This window comes from Styela clava, chromosome 6 (genome assembly GCF_964204865.1).
Source record: "Styela clava chromosome 6, kaStyClav1.hap1.2, whole genome shotgun sequence".
In the NCBI taxonomy this organism is placed as follows: domain Eukaryota; kingdom Metazoa; phylum Chordata; class Ascidiacea; order Stolidobranchia; family Styelidae; genus Styela; species Styela clava.
In genome coordinates this window covers 1161015-1184579 of record NC_135255.1, presented here as the reverse complement: position 1 = coordinate 1184579, position 23565 = coordinate 1161015, and the positions used below count along the sequence as shown (strand labels likewise).

Here is a 23565-nt window from a genome sequence, read left to right as displayed (position 1 = left end):
GTCATCAGGTTTTCAATTTAGAGATCAGATAAAGACTGCGTGCGTCCCGAAAATTAATAAAATTGTGATAAACATAACTAATATATGATTGAATGTTATAATGTTAATTATTTTATATGCGTGTATTGTATATGAATCAATAAACTCATTTTACCTTTCTACGTCGTTTAATTCCTTTTACGTACTGCCTGTCTCTATTGTTGCGTAACAATAGAGGTAGACACTACTGCAATTTCGTGAGCTGTAGTTTTTCCATCTACTGAACCGAGTTTAGCGAACATCAGTGATTTTTTATTATTTTATAAGAAAAGCAGGCAAAGATGTAAAAAATAGTTGGCATTGCTTTTATTATTTATGCCTACATGTTTACAAACGTTAATGAAAAGGTATAGAAATAATGTTTGGGGTCAAAGCTCAAACGTTCGACGTTTTGCACGCACGTGATCCGGGAATTATGATTTGCACGTGGGAATTTCTGATTGCATGCTTGATGTCTCGTGCAAAAAGGCCATGAAATCCAGACCTTTGAGATTAACACGGAAGATACATCAGAGTCGGTCTTTGTAAACTTTTTCACATACTTCGTCATTCGATGACTTCAATGTATCCTGAAAAACGAGAAAACAATCTGCGAGTAGGTGTTTAGAAGATTGCATATAGGCCTATGGAAACATGGTGACCTAATAAATATTAGGAAATACCATATAGGAAATTGCTGAATCTAATTTGTTCAATTGATTTTAGTAAGTATTGTCTGTAGGATAGGATTTACATATTTATCCCCGGGGAAAGGAAAGCCGATAAGACAGCTTAATCATATGACGAACCACGGCCTCTCGTCCGGTTACCATTTCATCTTCATGTAGGGCAGATCGGCAACCTTTTGTCGCTGGCTGGCCCAAAATTAAGGGTTGCAAGTTATTGCTGTATTGGCAGGCCGCACATATTTTTAGAAAGTTGAAAACCGAACCCATGATACTTTTTACAGTTTTATAATAAAAATCAAGCAGTGATACATCTATCGAATAGAATATAGATTTATTTCCTTATTAGCCTACATCTTAAATGAGTCCATTTGAATATCTTAAACCATAACCATCCCGCATAGGATGCAAACCCACACAGTAATCAGAGGTGCGGTGGCGAGCGTATTCCCAACGCTTAGCACGATGAGCCACAGTCGCGCAAGGCTCTAGTTCTGTAGTTGGGCAACATATACAGATATAGAATGGGATATAGCCTAGAAGCTAGAACTAAAATTAAAATTTTTTTATTCCTATGGTGAGAAAGAAGATTTGTCAAATATACCAATTCAGTTTCTAGAATTGAAAATGAGTAGAAAGGTTATTTTATATTTAGATGTTTTCAAAATCTAATGTTAAATCTGTATTGCATGCTAAGTTGTTTTCATGTTTTTATTTCCACTAGATCAAGATGATTCGGATTCTCAAAAGCACGAAGAAAAAACAGGAAATCCTTGAGTTGTTGCTCCTCTTCTTGCTCATGTATGAACTTTACATATTTCCTGTTTTTGGATATCATTATTTAAAGAAATTTTTTAATGGCAATATTATAGAATTCAAATAGCCTACAACTTATTTATTCCAATCAAGGTTTTGAGTTTAAAACAGTAAGGATTTAGGTGTCATCTGTGCTTACGACTCTACTAATATAAATTTGTTCGTTTTTTTGGACATGAATAGATGGAACATTTTGAAACATGATCATTATCATTTGAACAAGAAATTAATTTTCTCTTTCACTAAAAGTAGTTGGAGATCAGTTTTTGTATCGTTTTATTTTTATTTTTTTAACAGTCACTGGTCACAGTAAACTAAGTGTTGATATGCTTTTGGTTTGATCCCTTATCTTTAAAATTTTCTATGGCCACATCCACATCTATTCACTATCATCACATAAGAATGTACTTTGATCTGTATTATGTTTGAATCAATCATAAACCTGTTATTTATCATATTTATTCTCTGCTACAGATTTTCGAAGAATGTCGAATCATTCAACGAATCATCGATGCATGAGAAGACAATCATAGACATGTGAAAGCAAATATGGGTCATCTCACAAATATAACTAATTCTATTGTTGAAGGATTAGAAAAAGAAGTAAATTGCGCAATGTTGAAAAGATTTTTGAGTGGTGAGTTCGAATAATAGAAACTCTAACTACTTGAGATAAACAGTCTATTATTTTTCATTTGACTTTTGGGTTAGAACTTATTACATCCTGAATGACTTCTGGTCTACATCAAGTCTTATGTCCGCCTGTAAATTTAGTAGGCAGGCACTTACTTACAAAAACATAAAATACCAAAAATATAATATATGAAATGAATTAAATCAGCAACTAGGCGCAGAAGGGGGGAATTATGTCCAACTAAATCTAAATATCTAGCAACTTCCAAGATTTACATTATGAAAAACTTGTGACATACAGACAGATTGGGAGCATGAGATTTGAACCAGAGATTTCAACCCACAATGCATTCAGAGTCGAGTCCAATTCATAGGCCATGATGCTCTGTTTATTTTTATTTATTTTTTTTAACTTTTTTCAAATGCAGACATCAGCACGATTGTTTCAAGCTGTTTGTAAAGCCAGAGTTGCTCATTTTGAATGATGAAGAACATTCTAATAAAAGTACGATAACTCGACATATTATTGTTTTATACCTGATATTGTTGTGTTTTGACTGATTAAGAAATTCTAACTCCGTCAATATTTTTTTAATGAACACGTAGCTTAGTGCGAGTTGTTTTGATATATCAGTTTAGATTTATCTGTAAATTGTGTTAAACTGATCCAAAACTGAGAACTTCACTGATCTGGTGTCTTGTTAGTATTTTATTGTAAACAAGGTAATTTATTTTCTACATTACTTTCCTAATTAAAAAATGCATACTCAGTATGATGATATTCATCTTCATTGGTCCGTGTTTTTGATCAAATTGTGATAAAATTGAAGATCTGACGAGTATTAGCTTAGCACGATGTGATACATAATTTTGGTTTCCTTTTGGATGTTGAAGTGTTTATAAATTTTGATGTTGTGTTGACAACATCCTGATGATTGGTTTATTTTTCTACCCAAAAATTAAATTCATTTTAACATTCTGATATCCCTGGTGTATTTTGCTGTATGGTGCACTTTGAATCTAAACTTGGTTCCAGAAGATGTTGCATTGTTTGTAGGAGTGCATGTTTTAACTATGGTAAGCAATATATTACACTCACAATTTATTTAGGTGATGATGATATTAGGGATGGAAGACCAAATACTTTTGCTGACGGCGTTCGAGGAAGCCCAACATCGAACACGATATCTACAACACCCACTGTCACTGTAATGTAGGTACCCTTGATTCGCTGGATATTTGTTCAGATCACCCAAATTTTTGTGATATATTCATCTAAGAATGTGCAAATTAATATATATCTAAACGCCAAAATTTGGAGATCTTTTATTACTTTTCCAGGTGGGTCCAAATGAAGTAACTATTAATATTTTTTCCTAATAAATTTCACAATTGCTGTAATATGTAACATTTTTTCATTTTTCCCAGTTGCTTACTCAGTGTGATGATTTTCCTCTTCATTGGTCCGTGTTTTTGATCAAACAATGATAATATTGAAGATCTGACGAGTATTAGCGTTATGGTTTTTTGTTTCGCAGTATGGAAATTTTTCTTCTCAGCGGTGCAGAATAAAATATATGTTAAATTGAATTCTGTATTCTGCTTCCAAAAGAAATACAAATTTCTCTAATCGTTTATGATTAATTTTATTTTCTAGGCATCGGTCATATTCTGGCAGTAATACTTGGAAGTAGTGATAGTAATGAAAGTCCGGTTGGTAGTCCGTTACCCAAGGCAATTAAGTTTCTGGATGCAGAAGAGCGTATGGACACCTCACAATGTAAGTTTAATGTCGAATTGTTTTACATTGAAATACTTAATTATTAATCATACTGGTGTAATATTTGTAGTTTTTTCTTCCACATTTATTCATAAATAATAAATTTTAACTCATTTTTTAGCTCTTGGATGGAAGGCTGATTTTGACCATGATTTTGAGAGTGGTAGTAGCAATGAAAGTTATTTAAAAGGTAGTTCCGCGTCGAATCTTCCGATTCAGATGAAAAAAAGTTTTAGATGGTGATCATATGATGGATGTTGGACAGGATTCCAAAGTGGTAAGAGACTTTGATTTTGCCAATTTAAAGCTCTGTTTATTTAAAAAAAAATAGTGTTTATTATACTCTTTAATGTTTCTATGATTCACTGATTGCACTGCTCGATATGATGATATTTATCTTCATGGTCCGTGTTTTTGAAAATTTGTGATAATAATGAAGTCCTGATCAGCTGTGCAGTCTTCTTTTCTGTTTTAAATTAATCAAATGAATATAATATTTATTATTTATCCCCCTTAATGTTATTAACACCTTTTGTTAAATTCAGGATGAAATTGTTATATCGTCGAATGCCAATACAGCAAATGAAAACTAGGCCGATATTGAAATATTAAATAGGTGTGTATTTTATATTCATATATTCAGTTCCATGTGAATCTGATTCTCTCAATGTGTCTAAAGAAATTTGACTAAGAATTCCGATTGCAGTTTTGAGGCACTTCCCTTCAGGAACTTCTGTACTACTTCACTGGTGGGCAAACTTTATGTACTACTGGGTCGATATAATAGCGTGTGAGCTACATCAGTAGTTGCCTATAAACAATCGCTAAGTAAACTTTAAATTATGACACATCCATGATTTTATTTCTGTGTTTAAATAATTACAACTAAAGGTAGGCATGTTCGGATGATTACTACAAAACAAACCCCATACAATGGCAATGGTTACAACTTACAAAGTTGTTTGGGGGGGGGGGGGGGGGGGCTTTTGGCCTGTGAGCCGTGGTTTGCCGACCAATTCTCTTGGCGTATATTGAGTAAGTGCACCACAGTCCTTCCGCATTCCTAACTTTCATATTTGGTGTTGTCTGATTAGGGGATGCATACTCAGTGTGATGATTTTTCTCTTCATTGGTCCGTGTTTTTGATCAAGCTGTGATAATATTGAAGATCTGACGAGTATTAGCATGATGTAACAATATCCGTCTCTAATTTGAATGTTACCTTGCCTCGAATGTTGCCTCATTTATCGCAAATCTATTTGAAAATTCTGATATTGCTAGTATATATTTACTATATATTTCAACTTTCTGAAAAGTTTATTTAGTTTAATAATCATTTCTAATACGTGACTACCATATGTTTTTCAGCAACACTGAAGATGTAGTGTCCAGAAGTGAATCTTCGAAACAACAGGTATCTTCGCAAGAACAAACTTCTGCTTCATCATATTGTAAGTATTTTTTATACGACTACAAAACTAAATTCTGTTTCTCTCTGTACAAGTTCCTGTGCAAGCAGCTACTGCTATCTAGCAATATATAAGGAGCTGCTTTTATTTGGAAGGACTAGAATTTTTTCAATTTTGTATTGACCATCCAATTTATAATAACCTGGTGAGGTAGGATTTCAACCAGAGATATGGAACATAAACTCAATATTCTGACTATCAATGAATACACTTGGACACGGACACATCTTTTCTCCGAACAAAGTAGCCATTCAGACATACACAGATTGTTGATTCAATATCCCCTTCTCATTTTATCACACCCTGAGACTGAGTGACCAGTATATACTGAACATAGATACGACTTAGGATATGCTTCATTTTCTTTATTTAGCTGCAGCGGATTCAACCAGTTAAATTACAAATTTAGAAGATTTGGATGCAGGATCTCCGATGACTGTCACATATCAACATTCACCAGGGTATGTATTTTATTCGGATTATTAGAGACGAGTATTCGAAAGTACGAGTGTAGAAAAGGTGTGTTTTGGAAGGACCATAATATTTCTGGTTTCGCATTGTTTACCCGATTTATTACTCCCCTGGTGAGGTGAGCTTTACCACACATCGCAACCACAAATTACGATTAAATCATGTGCTTGGCATAAATTTTTGCTTTTTACTTAAAGTTTGTTTATACATAAAATGTAAATTGATTTTTTGATTTCGATGAAATACTGCTTTATATGATGATATTTATCTTCATGGTCCGTGTTTTTGAAACATTTGTGATAATAATGAAGTCCTGAGCAGCAGTGTTGATATACTGAAAATCAATAGATTATGTAGTATCGATAGATTGATATACCGTTGTTTGTAATTAAAGTCAGAAATAGGCCAGAGTTTTACATTAAAGTGGTGCATAACTAAATTGCAGCATGTTTACCGTAATTGAATTCCTTTGAGTAGTCTGTCTGCGGATGAGGAACCAACTTGAACATAGGATTTTAAACATTGTAGTGCAATTTCACTATTGTAAACAAATATATTTAGGGAAGTGACTGAGACTGCATCAGTTGCCGACACAGATAGTGTTCAAAGGTATAGGTATATTGGGTATTTTAGAATTCTACCTTGCAATTCAATCATCTTTGAATATTGTACTGTAAAGAAGATTATCACATGATTCACATCCTAAGAATGACTGTCTTCCCAATCACTGCTTTGTCCCATTTAAAATTAATGACAGCTCATTCGTTCACTTTCCTTCTGAAAATATAGTCAAAAAACTGGAAATTAACTCTCGAAAAAACCATGGGAACAAGGCAATATTTACAAACATGTCTGGAAATGTGTCTGAGTGCTGCTAAGGTAGCTCAGACCTTTTGATTGCTTATCCATTGTTTCGGAAGTAACCACTGAGAAACATATCGTTTGGGTTGTTAAAGATGCATCCTTGTTGAATGCAGCTACAGGATACAACTTTAAAGGATATTTTACTAATTTTTTACCGGTTTTTATTATCTACAGTTCTGATGTAGATGACCAAAGGACGGATAAAAGTACGATTACTGTGACTTCAAGTAATGGAGGTGAAAATGTATCTGATATTGATGACAGGGAGCAAGGCTGCTAACATTGAAATATCTTATGGCGATAACAATAGTACAGAATCAACTGATCCTACTCCAGCGATCGAAAGTCTGGTGCAACAGAGTGCTGTAAGTGACACTAGTGATGCGGCTGACGCTGCTAGTTCAGGTGATGATAATTGGTTAATTACAGAAATAATCCTGTCCCTGACACATCCAAATGCTTCTGCTACACATTTTGGCGTCGTGTCGCAGTGAGAAGGCTCTGAATCTACAGGGAATCCCCTGAAACATGGGTTGTCTCACTATGTGCAACACCATGGGGTTTCTTCCTCATCTGCCGTGGATACAAAACTTACTGACATTGTCACCTCTGAGGATACCAGAGATTCATCGGCAGTAAATCCACCATCCGAAATCAAAATGAATGGTCCTGCATGATTGTCATGCTCAATCCAAAGAAATGGTTCCTATTCAGTCTTCCATCGAACGTGGAGGACAAACTGCGCGAGTCCAGTCTTTCATTGGTCCAAAATATTGGAACCGAAACAATACGAAGTGCTGTTCAATCAAATACTTTTAAATACATGTTAAACACTTGTTGTTAAACATTTATTGTGACATATAAATAAGTTCTGTTTTTCTGTTTCAAATCGGTATTTACAATATTTTTGAAACAATGGAGAAATTGATTTATGATATAAATGTATGTATGTAATTTGATAATGTATAGTTGCTGTCAACCTTGTCAGTGACAACAGTGACTGTTGCTATTGGCGTCGAATGTTTAATTTATTAGTCGTCTTCACTAATTGTCTGCCCCAATCCACCTGTCTGTTATGACAATTGTTTTGCGAGATTTTCTTTACTCATCCTCATTAGTAGAATCTTTTATCATTTATGAGCTAACTTGCTTGGTGTAGTGCTTGATTGTCCAATAATTTTCACCATGTGAAGACTTCAAATTAAAATAGGTAAAACTCATGACTGATTCAATTAGAGGAATATTTATGAGTTGACACCAATATGTAGTTCATTCTATTTCTGACTCAAATTTTGAAGTCCATTCACATTTTCTTCAGATTGAATTATGGTTTGATTAGATTTTATTTATTTGTTTACAATAATGTCTGGAAGAGCTGGCCATCAATATGAAGTCACAAATAGCTAGTAATTAACGTATATCATTTGATGGATGCTGATTGTGAAGAGTGGAAGGAAACCTCTATGACGACGGAATCTGATATAATTAGATAATATCACTGTATCACTGCGGATCCCCCAACAAAGTCGCCTTAGAATTTACTTGTGTAAAGAACTGGATCGTGAAGTCATCAGTATTACTTCTGACAGTTGCGTTACTCAAGAATGTAAGATAAATCGTGTAACTGCTTCTTCTGAAATCAGCCATACATATGAAGCAGATGATAAACAGATTGTTTCAAGTTGTGTAGACTGAAACTGAATTTCCGTAGATTGGTGTCATTTTAAATGAGTCTGTTCCATTGCTAATGTAAAAAATGAACTGAGCCTTTTGAACTAACTAAGGATTGGATGGGACAAATAGTAAGTAGTGAGTGAGTAGATATACGATTCAAAACATAAGATTCTTTCTCAGTTTAATATTTTCATGTTGTCATTATATTCATTCCCCTGAAATTCATGTCGAAATACAAACTGGATTTCGAAGATATATACTGGAAGGGCCACGTTTCACGCTATCAAATAATGATATTGAATATCGTGAGTGGTTACATTTTTTTGACAATTTATTTTGCAGTTTCACGTAGAAATAGAGTCGAAAGATTAGAGCAGCGTTCCTCCCCAACTGGGTCAGATTTCCTACACAGGGAAGAATTTTGTTGTTGTGGGGGAAACAATTTGACTTTGTATTTAGTGTAGTTTTATTGATATTAGGATTAGGATTTACATATTTATCCCGGGGGAGAGGAAAGCCGATAAGACGGCTTATTCATATGGCGATCCACGGCCTCTCGTCCGGTTACCATTCCAAGTCGGGTATGGGATTAGTTATATTGTTTGTTTTCGGAAGCATGGACTTGGTGGTGGAGGAAGCCTTAACCGACCAGCGGTTACGTGAACCACCCAACGACGGCGAGGAGCCCAGCAATCCTCTCGCACATGGGATGCGAACCCACGCAGAGTAATTAGAGGTGCGGTGGCGAGCGTATTCCTAACGCTTAGCCCGTTGAGCCACACCGCCGCGCCATATTGTTTAGTTATTTAGTAGTATTATTGTAATACATATTGATGAACACATTTTAAACTGTGCAAAAGAAAGAGAGGAATGTGTACCTATAATTGAGAGTTTAAAATAGGCAAGGGAGAAATTATCGAAAAAGGTAGGGAACCACTGCATAAGAGGAACATAGCACTTGTTAATCATAAAAAACGAAGTCAGGAATATTTTATGAACTGTAATTCTTTGTAAACCAGCAACCACTTTCAAATTAAATATTTATTACACTTGTAAAACACGAAGGTTAAAAACAATCGCGAGAATCTAGATTCGTGATTAGGTCTGGACCAGTATGTTCCCCAGCTTTTCTCTTTAGGGGGGGTGTTTAAAAATTTAGGGGGTGGTGAATAATTTGCTATCAGAAATAAAACTAGGCTATTTGTATTCTTAAAAATGGTATGTATTTAAGAGACGATGTACATGGGAGCCCCCCCAAGTTGATTGACAGCGAGCCAAAATCCACAGCAGAATGAAATTGTAGGGCCAGAAAAGGGGAGCGAAGAAAAGTGCGGGACGACACGGCTGGGGTTCAGGGCGCGCTTAAGCGCCCTGAGAAAAATTTGAGAAATAGGCACCAAAATAGGCTCTAAGCTTGATTTTAGATACACCTAGCATCGCAGTTTGTTATGTAATAAAATCAATAATTATAAAATTTAGCTGATAGAATTCCCGGGGAATAGATAACAAGCACGGCTTTCAACCGTAAATATATACTACTACGTTTCAACAAGTAATTTGCAAATGATAGTGACTAATGAAGTTACTTGCTCATCTGTCATTGTATGAATGGCTAGTTTTGTTACACATTTCTAATTTTTTTGAACATGTTTGTTTGACTTTTGTATGAATTAAATTTTGAAATACGCTCGTCAACTGATCATAATGTCGCATAATGTTGTATTTCTTCAGAACTGAAATATTTTGTTGGTAAGAAGACAAATCGCTGAAGTTTGATTCTTTTCAATAAAGAAATAAAAACGCTGTCATTCATCTAAAAAACGTCTGTTTTCAGTGCCTAGTTTTCGTTTTGTGACATCTTTAAGCTTTCTTAATATACGGCTGATATCTAAAATACTGCAGTGTGTAATCATAATACCCATACCTATACATAAGATACCTGAATAATTCAATTGTTACGAAATAAACGTGCTTAAACTGTGATAATGATGTAACAATAGACGGTATCTAAAACTCAAAAGGTACCACATGAAGGGTTAAACTATTTCACTCAAGTTCGGCGGGCCATTTTAAATGGTCACGCGGGCCGTAATTGGCCCGCAGACTGCGGTTTAGAACCCCTCAGTGTGGAATCGCACCTCAAAATTAGGGGGGGTGTTTGAAATTTTAGGGGGGGTGTTCACCCCCTATAGGGGGGGTGTAGGGAAATCACTGGGTCTGGACAACTAGCGCTGCTGCCGAAATCGACAGTTCTACTGCAACAATTGATAGGGTTTAAATCCCATTTTGCCCTATAATTCGCCCTATCTTCATTTATATATTGATGTATATTTATGGGCGAAAGGCAAAAAACCAATTTGAAATCTATAACTAGAACTAAATCTTTAGATCGAGGTTTAATAGTGCATACCGGTGCTAGATAGCATGCTTGCTACCTTCAACAAAATTTGAATGGTAATCTGGTAATACAGAGGTGACTCGGATTATTTGGTATTTCAATTCACGTTGAAACTGAATCAAGAAGCACATGTCATCGTCGCACGACCCAGAAAAGCTGTGACAGTATTTGTACCGGTACCGTACACCGATACAGATAAGTTAACGCATATGGTTTTGGGAGGAGTATTATGGGGAATGGTAGACTGCGGTAGCCTACCTGATCTGGTAATACAGAAGTAACTTGGATCACTTGGTATTTCAATTCACGTTGAAACTTAATTATGAAGAATGGATCATCGCCACAGGACATGGAAAAGCTATGACAGTCACTGAACCCCCAAAACAGGTACTGGAAAGTTACCGCATATGATTTTCTGGGAATTGAGAATTCAATATTTTGTGCTGATTATTTGGTTTCTGCGAGACTAACTACTTATCCTTCTTTTATGCTTTTGTGCCGGTGGATCCGTATGCATATATTGCAAGGATGCTGTAGCAAGAGTAGAGATAACAATCCTAAGTGATTCAAGAGTCTTGCTGCACACTAACACAAATATATTTCTGTGACGTTCCGTCTGACCAAGGTCAGACTTCTTCAGACATTCATAGTTCAACTACAACACGAAAAACAGTTACATGCATATTTAAACAAAAATCATAGTAGAATTATAGGAGTCACGCATGTTAAATAATCAATAAAATCTGTGAATTTCTTGATTAAATACCTAGAAAGAGAAACTACAAAGAAAATTTAGTTGACGATGCAATACAATCTGCAAAAGAACTCGACAGAAAACTCCTTTTAATCCCAAAAACTGAAACCAAAAAAGAAACTTTGCTTCCCTTCATCACAAACTATCACCCGACCCAACCAAACATTCGAAAAATATTTTCAGATTACCAATACATTTTAGATAACAACGATAGACTAAAAGAAATTTTCCCAAAACCACCAAGATCAGCCTATCGTGAATGCCCCACACTAAGGGACAAATTAGTCAGAGCAAAATTGAAACCAGAAACTCCCGTTAAAAAGAATCCAGGCTTTTTCAAATGTGGCAGAAAATCATGTAGTACCTGCCAATATTCCGAAGAAAGGAAAATTGCAAAAAACAAACAGAAGACAGCAGAAGTAAGGATTCGTCAAAAAGTTACATGCAACTCGGAAAATGTAATCTACCTGATAAGCTGTAAAAAGTGTGGCATGCAGTACATAGGAGAAACGGGAAGACATTTAAAATACCGAATAACTGAACATATTAGAAGTATAAAAACCCAAAACAAAGATCTGGTTTTTGGCGCCCATTTCAGTCATCCGGGACATTCGCTTAAAGATTTGAGTGTCATTGGCATTGAAAAACTATTTCATGACCACATTTATCGAAAGAACAAGGAATCGCATTACATTCATCTTTTCGGGACACACGAGCCACAAGGGATGAAAAGTTTAGACCAATTACAAAAAAATTTTCATTCATTGTTTTAATCAATTCTTGTACCTAATATATTTTTTTCTCAGAATTGGATCATGCATGGCCAGATATGCTAATAACAGACAAAATATCACTATATTACATTTGACACACAGACAACTTTTCTGGTCTGCATTTAACAATACTGCGAAATAAAACACCATTGTGTAATTTGGACTTCAATTGCGAAATATAAAACAAAGAGAGAGATCTCATCAATGACACTTATTTCGGCCACCCGCTGTTATTTAATCAAGAAATTCACAGACTTTATTGATTATTTAACATGCGTGACTCCTATAATTCTACTATGATTGTTTAAATATGCACGTAACTGCTTTTCGTGTTGTAGTTGAACTATGTATGTCTGGAGAAGTCTGACCTTGGTCAGACGAAACGTACAGAAATATATTTGTGTTAGTGTGCAGCAAGACTCTTGAATCACTTAGGATCAATATTTTTTTTGCCGTTCGTGTTCATATATTTGAACTCTTTTTGTGTGACATTGGGCTCTTTCTCCAAAGCTCGTAAATTTTCTCAGAAGATTTTGTAAACCATTTCATCAGCTGCTCAGAACCGACCAATCAGTTTTCCATGACTTTCTTTGACTATCCTCGTCACTTTGTCAAAAAAAACACGCGATAGATTACATATTGCGCAGAGTATATCTGTTCATGCACAGCCAAATGTTGGCTGTAATGTGGGAGAAAATGATGCCTATACTCTGGCAATGACCGTTGAAGATTATCCTGTCAATGCAGAAACGCTTCCCTTCCCCACCACTCTTTCCCGAATCTCCTATTTTCATGGCGAACTGAAGTCACAGGTCTTTATAGACTACTTTGCTATAAATGGTCATCAATCCAAAACTGCAATTGCAACAAAAATCAGAAAAATTCCCATAGAGGAGTGTGTGTGACGATTTTGCGCAACGCGTGCAAGTCTGTCTCCTATGCCTTGGAGAAGATTTGGAACATATTCTAGATCAGTCTGGTTGACGGACCTTTTGGGGTCTGCGAAGTACGTTTGGAGGGTCCGCGAAAAAAATCTGTTGTATATCTCATATCTTGATATAACAAAAATTAGGTGCTTAAATTTGCAATTACACATTTGTCACCTTTTGCAATCACTGCTGGATACACTAATTCTTCACTTACTGTTTCGATCACTCTGCACCATTGTGATTCACACAGAGAGAGTTCAATCTCATTGAACTCATCCCAACCCATCTCATTAATTAAACTTCGTCATATACTTTTGTTCGTTTTATTGTTTTTCACTATACGGCGCATGGATATTTTGTTGTGAACCACTGTTCTAGATAGATCGAACATAACTTTTGTGCAAAGCGTCCTAGATCCTAAAACTTTCGGATACAATCATGCACAAACAGAATTGGAGCATGAACAACATCTAATGAATTTTTGCAGTTTTCAATTTGTCGTTAATAATATGAACTTTAACTTCTAAGAACGCAATGCAATTTAGTGAGCATTCAAAGGTAAATTTGATGGTTGGATGTAACGAATTTGCTAAAATACCAGAAAGAAAGTCATTGCAGAATATCATGCATACTTACCAACATTCCGAAGAAAGAATAATTGCAACAAGCAGACAGCCAGACACAAGACCGTAGAAATAAAGATTCATCAAATAATTACATGCAACTCGGAAAATGTCATTAACTTGATGAGCTGCAAAAAGTGTGACATACAATACATTGGAGAAACGGGAAGACATATTAAATACAGAATAATTGAACACATCAGAAGTATTAAAACCAAAAACAAAGTTCTGGTTGCAGGTGCCCATTTCAGTCAACCGAGCCACTCGCTCAAGGGTTTCATCGTCATTGGCATTGAAAAACGATGTGATGACCACATTTATCGAAAAAGCAAGGAATCTCATTTCATTCATCTCTTCGGGTCACATAAGCCACAAGGGATGAATATGAAGGAAGTTTAGAACAATTACAATTTTTTTATTCTTTGTGTAACTCATTTTCTGTACTTAAAGTTCTTCTCGGAGTTGGATCATACATGGGCAGATATGTCACCAACAGACAAACAATCACTAAATTATAATTGACACGCGGACGACTTTTCTGGTTTGGATCCTTCAATGCTGAGAAACAAAAAACACCATTATTTAATTTAGACTTCAATTGTTAAACATAACAAAGAGATCTCATCAATGACCTTTTATTTCAGTCAGCCGCTGTTATTTAATCAAAAATGTGCCGATTTTAATAATTGCGTAACTTGCGTAATAACATGCGTAACTCCCATAGCTTTACACTGATTGCTTGAATATGCATACAACCATATTTACGATACAACTGCTTTTCTTATTCTAGTTCACTGGTTCTCAACCTTCTTTCTTTCGTGGCCCATTTTTTGTTTCACAAAAGTTCTGTGACCCACTGAGTTTTTTATTCTAAAAAAACTACAAGATAAGTTTAGAACAAATAGCAGCAGAACATATTTCCGAATGGCTTTTTTATTCAACTGAGCATTAGTGAGATACTTGGTGCTGAACATTATCGATTAATACATTAATTTTGGTGGCGTTGAAGAGAGTGCACGACGCATACCATTTTCGACATCGAGTCAGTCCGAGCCTTTGTTTTGATCTGCACCAATGTGGAAAATCCAGTCATCAGCAACTTTCTCCACTGGTAGGCTACTGTAAACGGCTTTCTAATCAGCTCCAATTCAACATCAGATATTCCGGTGAAATAGGCCAAAAATTCTTTCTGTAGATAGACAAGATGTTGGTTGCAATATTTCAGATGACAGATTCCTGTCCAGGGTACTACTTTCAACAATCATAGATGAAAGAGCTTCTAACATTGCAACATTTCCACTCTCAATTTTTTGCTTCCAATTTTCTAGCTTCTCCATAAACGCATTCAGGGCGTCAACGAAGTCGAGTTCAGTTGTATCTCTTCTTTGTAGCTTGAGATTTAAGCGGTTCAATTGGTCAAAAATATCAACTAAATAAGCAAGTTTAGATATGAAGCTACTATCCGCAAAACAAGATTTTAATTCGTATTCTCCCTGTCTGTTCAGAAATTCTTTCAATTCCAATATACCACAAACATTATCCCAGGCGAGCTCTTCTTGGTCAAAAAAAAACAGCTCTTTCCACCACATCCACAGCTCTTGTGTTGGTCTCCAATGCAGAGCAAAACAGGATAATATCTTTTATGTCTTTTTCTGACATGTTTCTGCAAAACACCAAAGGTGAAAGGAAGAGGCAACATTGGTAGTTTCATCGAGTTGAATTCACAATAATTCAAATTGTGAATTTTTAATTTCCGTAATTAGCTGTTTTTTATACTCTCCGACAAATCAGAAATTCCCCTCTTTACAGTATCGTTTGAAGAAGGAATTTTTGTAATTTCATTTTGATTCTTCCACAAGTAAAGACTTTGCGTTTATAAAACTTATTCCATAAGACGGTTCAACAATGCTGCGGAAATATTGCTGGAATTATGCTGTTAAATCCAAACGCTTAACACTATCTTACTTTGGTTTAAAAAAACATCTTTATCCTCGTAATCTGGATCAAGTTTTTGCAGATGAAGTTTTAGTTTTGATGGCCTCAATGAATGGTGTCCAAAAACGTTACAACATAAAACACACTGTCCTTTACCTTCTCTGTTTTCAAGAAATGGTGTGAATCCATACTGAATGTAATTTTCAATGAACTTTCGTTTTGCCATTTCAACTGATTTCCAAGTTTTGAATTACGCTACGATTACTATTCTGTTAATATCCCACGTCTACTGCCATCTAACCATAGAACGTGTTTATTGCGTCCCAATGCGTTTCAACAGCGAGGAATGTTTTGCAAATAGATATCATGGCTTTTCCAAGATCCATGAAGCTGATTTTCCTAGCGAATCAATTTTTTCAGTCAACAACTCTAGCAATTACTGATCTGACCTCAAAATGATTCCGTGCATTATCAGTGGACCATGGCCCACTGGTTGAGAACCAGTGTTCTAGTTGAACTTTGTATGTCTGAAGAAGTCTGACTTTGGTCGAACGAAACGTAACAGAAATATATCTGTGTTTGTGTGCAGCAAGACGCTTAAATCACTTAGAATAGTTATCTTTACTCTTGCTACAGCATTCTTGCATTATATGCATACGGATCCGCCGGCACAAAATCATAGAAGAAGAACAGCATTTACGCGTTTTGGTAAAATTAACAAAACATTATGTTATCCAGCTTTCCATTTGGGGAGGGGGTGCTTCCCATCACATAACACTTTTATGAATTTTCTTCATATGTCGTAATCTGTAATCACATTCTGACATTACTTACGTTCGGGGTTTACTGCAACGCCTTTGCCATTCTGGTACGAACTTGTTACGTCCTCGAAACAACAACAAAGGGGTGTGGCCCATGTCGTTTGTCTATCGAATTAATGATAGAGTTGATGCTATACATCAACTTTTAAAAAAAAATTGAAAGTCGCGGAGGGGGGAAGGGCGGTCGTCCCCATTTTCTTGTCTCCAAAAGTGTATTAAAATGTCAAATATTTTAATGAATTTATTCTATAAAAGTTTTCAAAGCATTGTAGCAAATTAATGACTCCCTTGGTCTTGCATGTGGGCATATAAACTTGCAAAGTTAGGTAACTGGCTGGATATCATCAGCCTTAGTTCAGACTCCAGATTGACGTCTAACAATCTGGTTCGGTAGTCATTCTCCAGGTACTTCATTCTTGAAAACGTTGCTTCGCACGTCTAAGTGCATCCAAAAAGAACGAGAGTTTTTCTTGCCAACTCTTGTAGCACTGGATATTCAACTGCGCCTTTCCATGTGTCCAGCGGATTTTCCTCGTCTTTAAACTTCTGCACAAGCTGCTCATCATTCTTTTTGTAGTGCTTCTGATTTTCTTTAATATACGCCAGCATAGCCGCCAAATCCTATATTTCGAACTTTTTATTTATTTCTTTTTATAGAATTTTGTATGTGGACGGCCGCATTATTTTGTCACGGCGGCTGCAGGTTGTGCACCGTTGGACTAGACCAAATATATTATCCTGTTAATGTAGGGAAACAGAAATTTTTCTACTGTTTTCATAGCACCAAAAATCTGTTCGTTTTAAACCTTATCTAAGGCTTTGTCTACTCTCCTGATTCTGTAATCAGTTTCGTTAATTAGCTGGCACAATGTTTTAATTTATCTTAACTTCGGCATTTAAAAGCAAGGAAATATAATTTACGCAAAGAACCGACTTGAGTATACTGTTACATCACGATTTATATAGATAATAAATAGCAGGCACGTGTCGGGGTTGGTGATGTCGGCTACCATGCACGTCGTTTGGTTAACATTAAATATTATTCCGTTTGACGTCAGGGGCAGGTCAAATTCATGCCGTTTTCAAATGGGGTACAGCGTACAGTAGCCTATCAGATTTAATTCATTTTCAACTTATTTGCGTGAAAAGTTTTTTTTTAGTTATGTTAAAATCGAGTCAAAAAGCGCAACTTAAATTTTGATTCTCTGATGCTAGGAGCATTTGAGAAATGACTAAATCCCCGTTATGGCCACATTGCCGAAACTATACATGGAAAAATAAGCCAATAATTTACCTTCGTTTTTACGTATTTTGCACAAATTTTGCGTGATTAAGTAATTGCTTTGCCAGTGAAAACTAAAATTTCATTTATAATAACTTGACCCACCACCTAGATTTTAGTTTTTTTTTACTTTCTGAGTATACTTGAACATTGGTCTTTGTACGGTGTACAGAGTTTTTGAAAATTTGTAAAAGGTGTAACACGATGAAAAATGTTTAAGATCGCTGACTCAAACTATCTGGCATCGTGTTTATCTGAATCTGATTTTTTATCAATAATATTCTCATATTGGTCCAGTGTACAAGACATTGTTGTACACTGCATTGAATTAATTCATTACGGGGTTCTGGATCCCATTGTTGGTTATCCCGGCGCTGCTATTGCACACTGCCGTGTGAGTTTACTTATTTATATTGCCCATGGCGCGTTTTCTCTTCAGTACCACTGGTTTTCAGCGGTACATTCTCCTAGGTTATGTATGAGGCAGATTTATGCATGGACCTCATCCGTCACCCTCAGATCCATTTTTTGCTCATTGTCACTATGTTCAGATTTAGCACCACTTCTATAATCAGTTAGGCTATAACTGACTGCTGAAAGCATGTAATCAAAGACAATTATCTCAACTCTTGGTTTGAGAATCTCATACTTGTATACCACTGTCCTACGTTACAAATATTTTTTTTCATTCCGTCTACACGATGAAGAACTTAAAATGAATTTTAAAAAACTACTGGTATTTCTCTATGGGTGGGATCGGCTTTGCAACAGAGATTCAAGTTATGCTACGAGTATCCCATGCCGCATCATTTATGTTCGTTTGGCTAATGCGGGCTATTTTCGCCGCCGCAAACTTCATATCTAGAAAAATGGGCCTACTACATATATACTCATATTATTCAGAGTAACTTTTTCTTAATATTCGACTTCGAACAACAACAATATGCCAAATCCTTAACGACATAATTTTTTTGTAGGATTTCTAAATGCACTTTTTGTTTCATTGAGCGAACTATTCATCTGCATCGTTTTCAATAACAAATATATGGAAACGTAAGGCGAAACAAAATATTTTATCATCAATTCCCCGAAAATCATATGCGGTACGGTAACTTGCCAGTACCATACCTGTTTATGTCAAAGAACAAGAACAACAGTATAATAACAAAACGATCCATAGGTCCACTACGTGTCCAATAATCGCTCGACTAACCGATTGATTTGCAAAGATTGGCGTGGGAAGAATCATAAACTGTAGTCAAATTCGTTACCGCATTGAAAGTAACAGACCAATCAGCCATTTCACGTTCATGATCGTAAGACTTATACAAGCCAGCATACGTGCAAAAATTAACACAAAACTTAATAAAAACAATGAAAAATTGTCAACAGTACGGTATTCAGGCAGAAGTTTTAAAGATTATTGTCTCATATCGGCACCATTAACAAAAGGAACCTAACAAATGACTAAGCTATGATAGCACTGTGAGGTTAGTGATCGACTAAAGGGAGTTGTTAAATTTTGGGATTCAACTTTCAATTTATTGTTTAGCGTAGGTGTAAACGTCATATACACATTTGACAATAACATAGCTATATGATAGCCATATGTGTGGTTAGTGATCGACCAAAAGTTTTTTTTTAAATTTTGGGATTCAACTTTCATTTTATTGTTCGTCGTAGGTGTAAATGTCATATACACATTTCACAATTTTCTTTTTCAGTATTTACTGATTTTATCTAGGTCGGTGTTTTAACCGGTATTAAATGACTCATGTTATGGCTTGACACGTTGTTTGCGTCCAAATAGATAAGGATGAATAACTACAGAAAGATATACCAAATTATTTGCAATTACTACAAATTTTACTATTGGAATATGCGATACAATATTTTATAAATGTAAAATAATTCTTCACCACTTCACATCTTTTATTGTATTTGCTTCAGTGTGTGTTTCAAGCATAGTGGCTTAACAGTGAACTAAGTTGTATTTTTTGTATGGCAAACATAATGAATTCAAACATTCAACTACATTTTGCGTCTTTGTTTTTTTTTGCCAAAAATTTTTATTCTTTGCTATAGATTACCGAAATATTTGAAGTGCAATATATAAGATCAATTTGTTTTGTTGTTAATTAACTAATATATCAATATTTCCAAAAATTATAAAATTAAAAAAAAATTTTCTCAAAATAGTGATTTGGATCTTCTTTTTTTCTATATAGCTTTTCCTACATTTTCTTATTTAATTTTGTAAATTCGTGAATTTTTTTATGACCGGCTTCATAAAATTTTAAAACACGCGTTGAAATTAATAAGATATTGATATATACAGTGGAATAAAATGGAAAAGAAGCGTTATAAATGTTTGACATGTTTTAACTACATACGACATAAAATTAAAATTTTCTTATTCGAATAATAATAGTCAATTGTTTCACAATATGGAGAAAATTCTCTGAAACACGTATTATACAAGATAATTATCTTGTTAGACGTTACCCGTGATTTGGGCAAAATAAATTCACGTGTTATTAATATCACTTAACAGCAATTTGGATAAATATATCAACACAACTAACAGCGATTTATTTTTAGTCGAATGCACAATCAATTGTTCAAGCTTAGATACGCCTCGACAAACTTAAACGTGGCATTTGATTATTAACACACAAATGTTGACTCAATGTTTCTGTAACATATATGCATAATGTGCTCGAATGGCAACATTTATGGAACCCTTGGCGACGAGTGCACATCACAGCATTTCCAGTTTTAGTTCATTACGGGAAAAACGTCGGAAATCATGTAATTTCAATAACGTTGAATATTTGTGATGATCTATACGACTTTCTCGCGTACTGGAATGTATTGATATGTTCAAGCAAGAATGTTTCCGACTATTTCATAATGATGTCATAATTCGTGAATATATAATGTATTTATGGGAAACAGCTCTAAATTTGACTCAAAAATTGAGCCAAAGAAAGCAGTAATTATTATATTTGAAAGATTCTTGAATTCTACGGACTTGACAATGCTGATTGGAAAAATTCGATCCTATTGATTAGACTAGAGCGCCAAGCTGTATTCGTTCAAAATATTAATATTCCTGTTGTGTATTAATATCACTGTTACAAACCTTTACCTTTGACTTTTGAGTACAGATCATAAAATATAAGTACTAAAAAGTCACTATGTAATCAATTGAAATGCTTTTAGCATCTATATTATAGGTCGCGAAAATTACATGGAATGGCGCCGTTCATGCTGTCATGTTGTGGTATAAATAGATTATGTCGTAGCTATGAACACGGACACTATATATATTTAAGGTACTTTACATTACTATCATTATCAAGGATTTTATAGACAAGTCTATATCAATCAATGAATATTAAAATATTCGATAATAATGTTGACTATTTCCACTTTTACTAAGTTTTGTCATATTTCATTTTAGATGCGTACATTGAATTAACATATGATAAATTTTTAAAGCAAATTGTAAAACACAACTGTATAAGTTCAAATATTTATACATTTGATGCAACCCGTTAGCGTGTATAGCCATTGCTGTATAATTTTACTTTATTTGATTTACAGTCAGTGTTATTATTGCGTCAAAAAAATTGCGACCTGTGGTGCAGATCCGGTTTTCTCATCAATAGTAACACCATTTAACTTTCGAGAAAGTTGTATGAAAGTGACCGAAAACAGTCTAACGGTCACGATACTTTTGTCTTGCACCGGATTGCTGCTGTGTGGTTTCGAGCTTAAAATTAGCTGATTTCCGACGTACGCAGTACAGATGGAAAGTATTCATCAGTAAATGGTGATTTTTCCACCGAAACTCCCGATTTGTAATTTTCATTTTGTCGCTGGTTACTTTCAGAGTGGCCACTTATGCATTTCACTCTTGCCCTAAATAACAGCTAACGTTCGCAAATAGATGAATAGATGTTTCGAATTAGTTTATTCTAAATATCAATTTTTAATTATGTGGTTTCGTATACCCGCTTATGGTATTTTGGAAACAAGACTGAAAATATGATGCCTTGCGTGATTTACACTCGATGTTATTTCGCGTGCTTTTTCATTCCTAACAAATTAAATATATGTTATTGTTTAATATTCTCAATGTCCGCGTACTTATAAGACTGAATTTTGTTCCAGGGGTTTTGTCGCAGTTTTAACATTCGATAATAACCAAACATTATTTTTGTTGGATTGATGTCAGCTTAATAGTATATTTCGAAGATAAATTCTGTTACTAACTCCCTGTTATGTGTTATATTGTATGAATAGAAATATGAAAAGAGTTTTATGGTATGTTTTTAGGAAACTGACTGAAGATTCCTTAAAATATAGCGTTTGTATTCTCCAACATTTCACAGGCTTACACAACGCCATCATTTTAAAACTTTTTAACCTTCTGAAATGCTTTAAACGAATTAATCTACTTTAATTAAGTTTTTAATTTCCGACGACTCGGGTTTTAGCAGATAACGTCATATGTGAGAATTTTTCAACATTCGAATAATATGATGTAGCGCCAATATCAAAGAATGGTGATATATTACAGATTGAAAACAGAATGATGTAAAATACATTAATCACTCTTTATACATGTGACTTGATGAATTATAATATGAGCTCTTCTAGTCATCACAGAAGGTCAGTTGCTCCTTGCGTGGATGTCATATTAGTAATTAAGATTATTCTTAGCGGAATTATATAGACTGAAATATTTTATGAACTTTTATAATTATCTAAGAAGGTCGGCCAAATACAATTTAATAGCTAATCACGGATGTAATGAATTTTAAGTCTGGATTTCTCACGTGAGAATGTATTTTACCTGTCAACCTTTGACATGCTTTCTAAATATTTTTTTTTATTTTATTTGGCTGAATAGTGACTTTTGACTGATTTACATTTACACACTGATTTTATACTTCTTTTTATTATAAATGTTCTGCGATTTAATGATAGGTCATTATATGACAATCGATACAAAATCAGCCCTTTTAAATGGCCTAGGGCACATTGACGACTAAGCCTGCCTAGTTCACTTATTCGGTCCGGCTAAAACAGCCTAAATTTACTTTCTTAGGTTTTCATTCTTGTACAAATACATAACATCGTTTATCATACGTTGTAAGCTGTAAATAGATAGTTATACCGAGTAATCCAAGTATTTATATTGAATTATACAGAAGGCGCAGACAGAGAAGTGATAAATGTCTCACTTTAGCTCAGACAGGTGTAGGTATTTGTTATATATATCATTAATTTGAAAGGCAGGATTATATGAATTGTCAGTTTTTCTTATTTTGAAGAGCTAAAAAATAATGGTTTAGAACTAGATTCAAGTAGTTCCATGTTGAAACCTATATAAATTTAAAAGATCAAAAGTTTAAATTAACTATAATAATGGAGCATATTGCTCTTAATCATACTATATTGGAGGTTGGCCATTTGAAGACGCTTTCATGTATATTTAAAAACTGTAAATTGATACATGCGAGGAATGGAAATTTTGATCTGTCTAAATACACAGTAACGAATTAGGAAACAATATTTCACTTATTTCCGAGTCATGAAGCAATTTCTACTTCGTGCTTAGTGAGACA

General features: G+C 34.8%; 1 protein-coding gene, 2 long non-coding RNA genes and 5 other non-coding genes across 10 annotated transcripts in view; 6 read left to right on the top strand and 2 right to left on the bottom strand.

Annotated features, from left to right (window-relative positions):
- LOC144424297 (uncharacterized) overlaps window positions 1-9199 on the bottom strand; it is a 180167-nt gene extending 170968 nt beyond the window's left edge. Inside the window, exon 1 of the long non-coding RNA XR_013476605.1 lies at window positions 9129-9199. This is a non-coding gene — a long non-coding RNA (uncharacterized LOC144424297). The remainder of the gene's footprint in view (window positions 1-9128) is intronic.
- Window positions 333-9173, top strand: LOC120331531 (uncharacterized). 3 transcript variants are annotated; one of them, XR_005567975.2, is made up of 11 exons: window positions 333-634; window positions 1429-1505; window positions 1995-2157; window positions 2582-2658; window positions 3264-3366; window positions 3811-3933; window positions 4055-4210; window positions 4479-4549; window positions 5302-5384; window positions 5776-5863; window positions 6912-9172. It is a non-coding gene; the product is annotated as an uncharacterized LOC120331531 (long non-coding RNA). The 3 variants fall into 3 exon arrangements; XR_005567976.2 differs by having other exon boundaries at window positions 346-743; XR_005567977.2 differs by lacking the exon at window positions 2582-2658 and having other exon boundaries at window positions 6912-9173.
- On the top strand, window positions 2921-2993 carry LOC120332099 (small nucleolar RNA SNORD18). The gene has a single exon (XR_005568055.1). It is a non-coding gene; the product is annotated as a small nucleolar RNA SNORD18 (small nucleolar RNA).
- LOC120332104 (small nucleolar RNA SNORD18) lies at window positions 3590-3662 on the top strand. The gene has a single exon (XR_005568060.1). It is a non-coding gene; the product is annotated as a small nucleolar RNA SNORD18 (small nucleolar RNA).
- LOC120332094 (small nucleolar RNA SNORD18) lies at window positions 4312-4382 on the top strand. The gene has a single exon (XR_005568051.1). It is a non-coding gene; the product is annotated as a small nucleolar RNA SNORD18 (small nucleolar RNA).
- LOC120332109 (small nucleolar RNA SNORD18) lies at window positions 5039-5111 on the top strand. Its single transcript, XR_005568065.1, has one exon. It is a non-coding gene; the product is annotated as a small nucleolar RNA SNORD18 (small nucleolar RNA).
- LOC120332101 (small nucleolar RNA SNORD18) lies at window positions 6123-6194 on the top strand. Its single transcript, XR_005568057.1, has one exon. It is a non-coding gene; the product is annotated as a small nucleolar RNA SNORD18 (small nucleolar RNA).
- Window positions 9200-14303: 5104 nt separating the features above from the next.
- On the bottom strand, window positions 14304-16049 carry LOC120331126 (uncharacterized). Its single transcript, XM_039398164.1, has 3 exons — window positions 15854-16049; window positions 15141-15317; window positions 14304-14446 (listed from the first exon to the last, which is right to left on the bottom strand). The coding sequence occupies exons 1-3, from the start codon at window positions 16047-16049 to the stop codon at window positions 14304-14306; spliced, it is 516 nt and encodes a 171-aa protein (XP_039254098.1).
- Between the last annotated feature and the right edge of the window lie 7516 nt (window positions 16050-23565).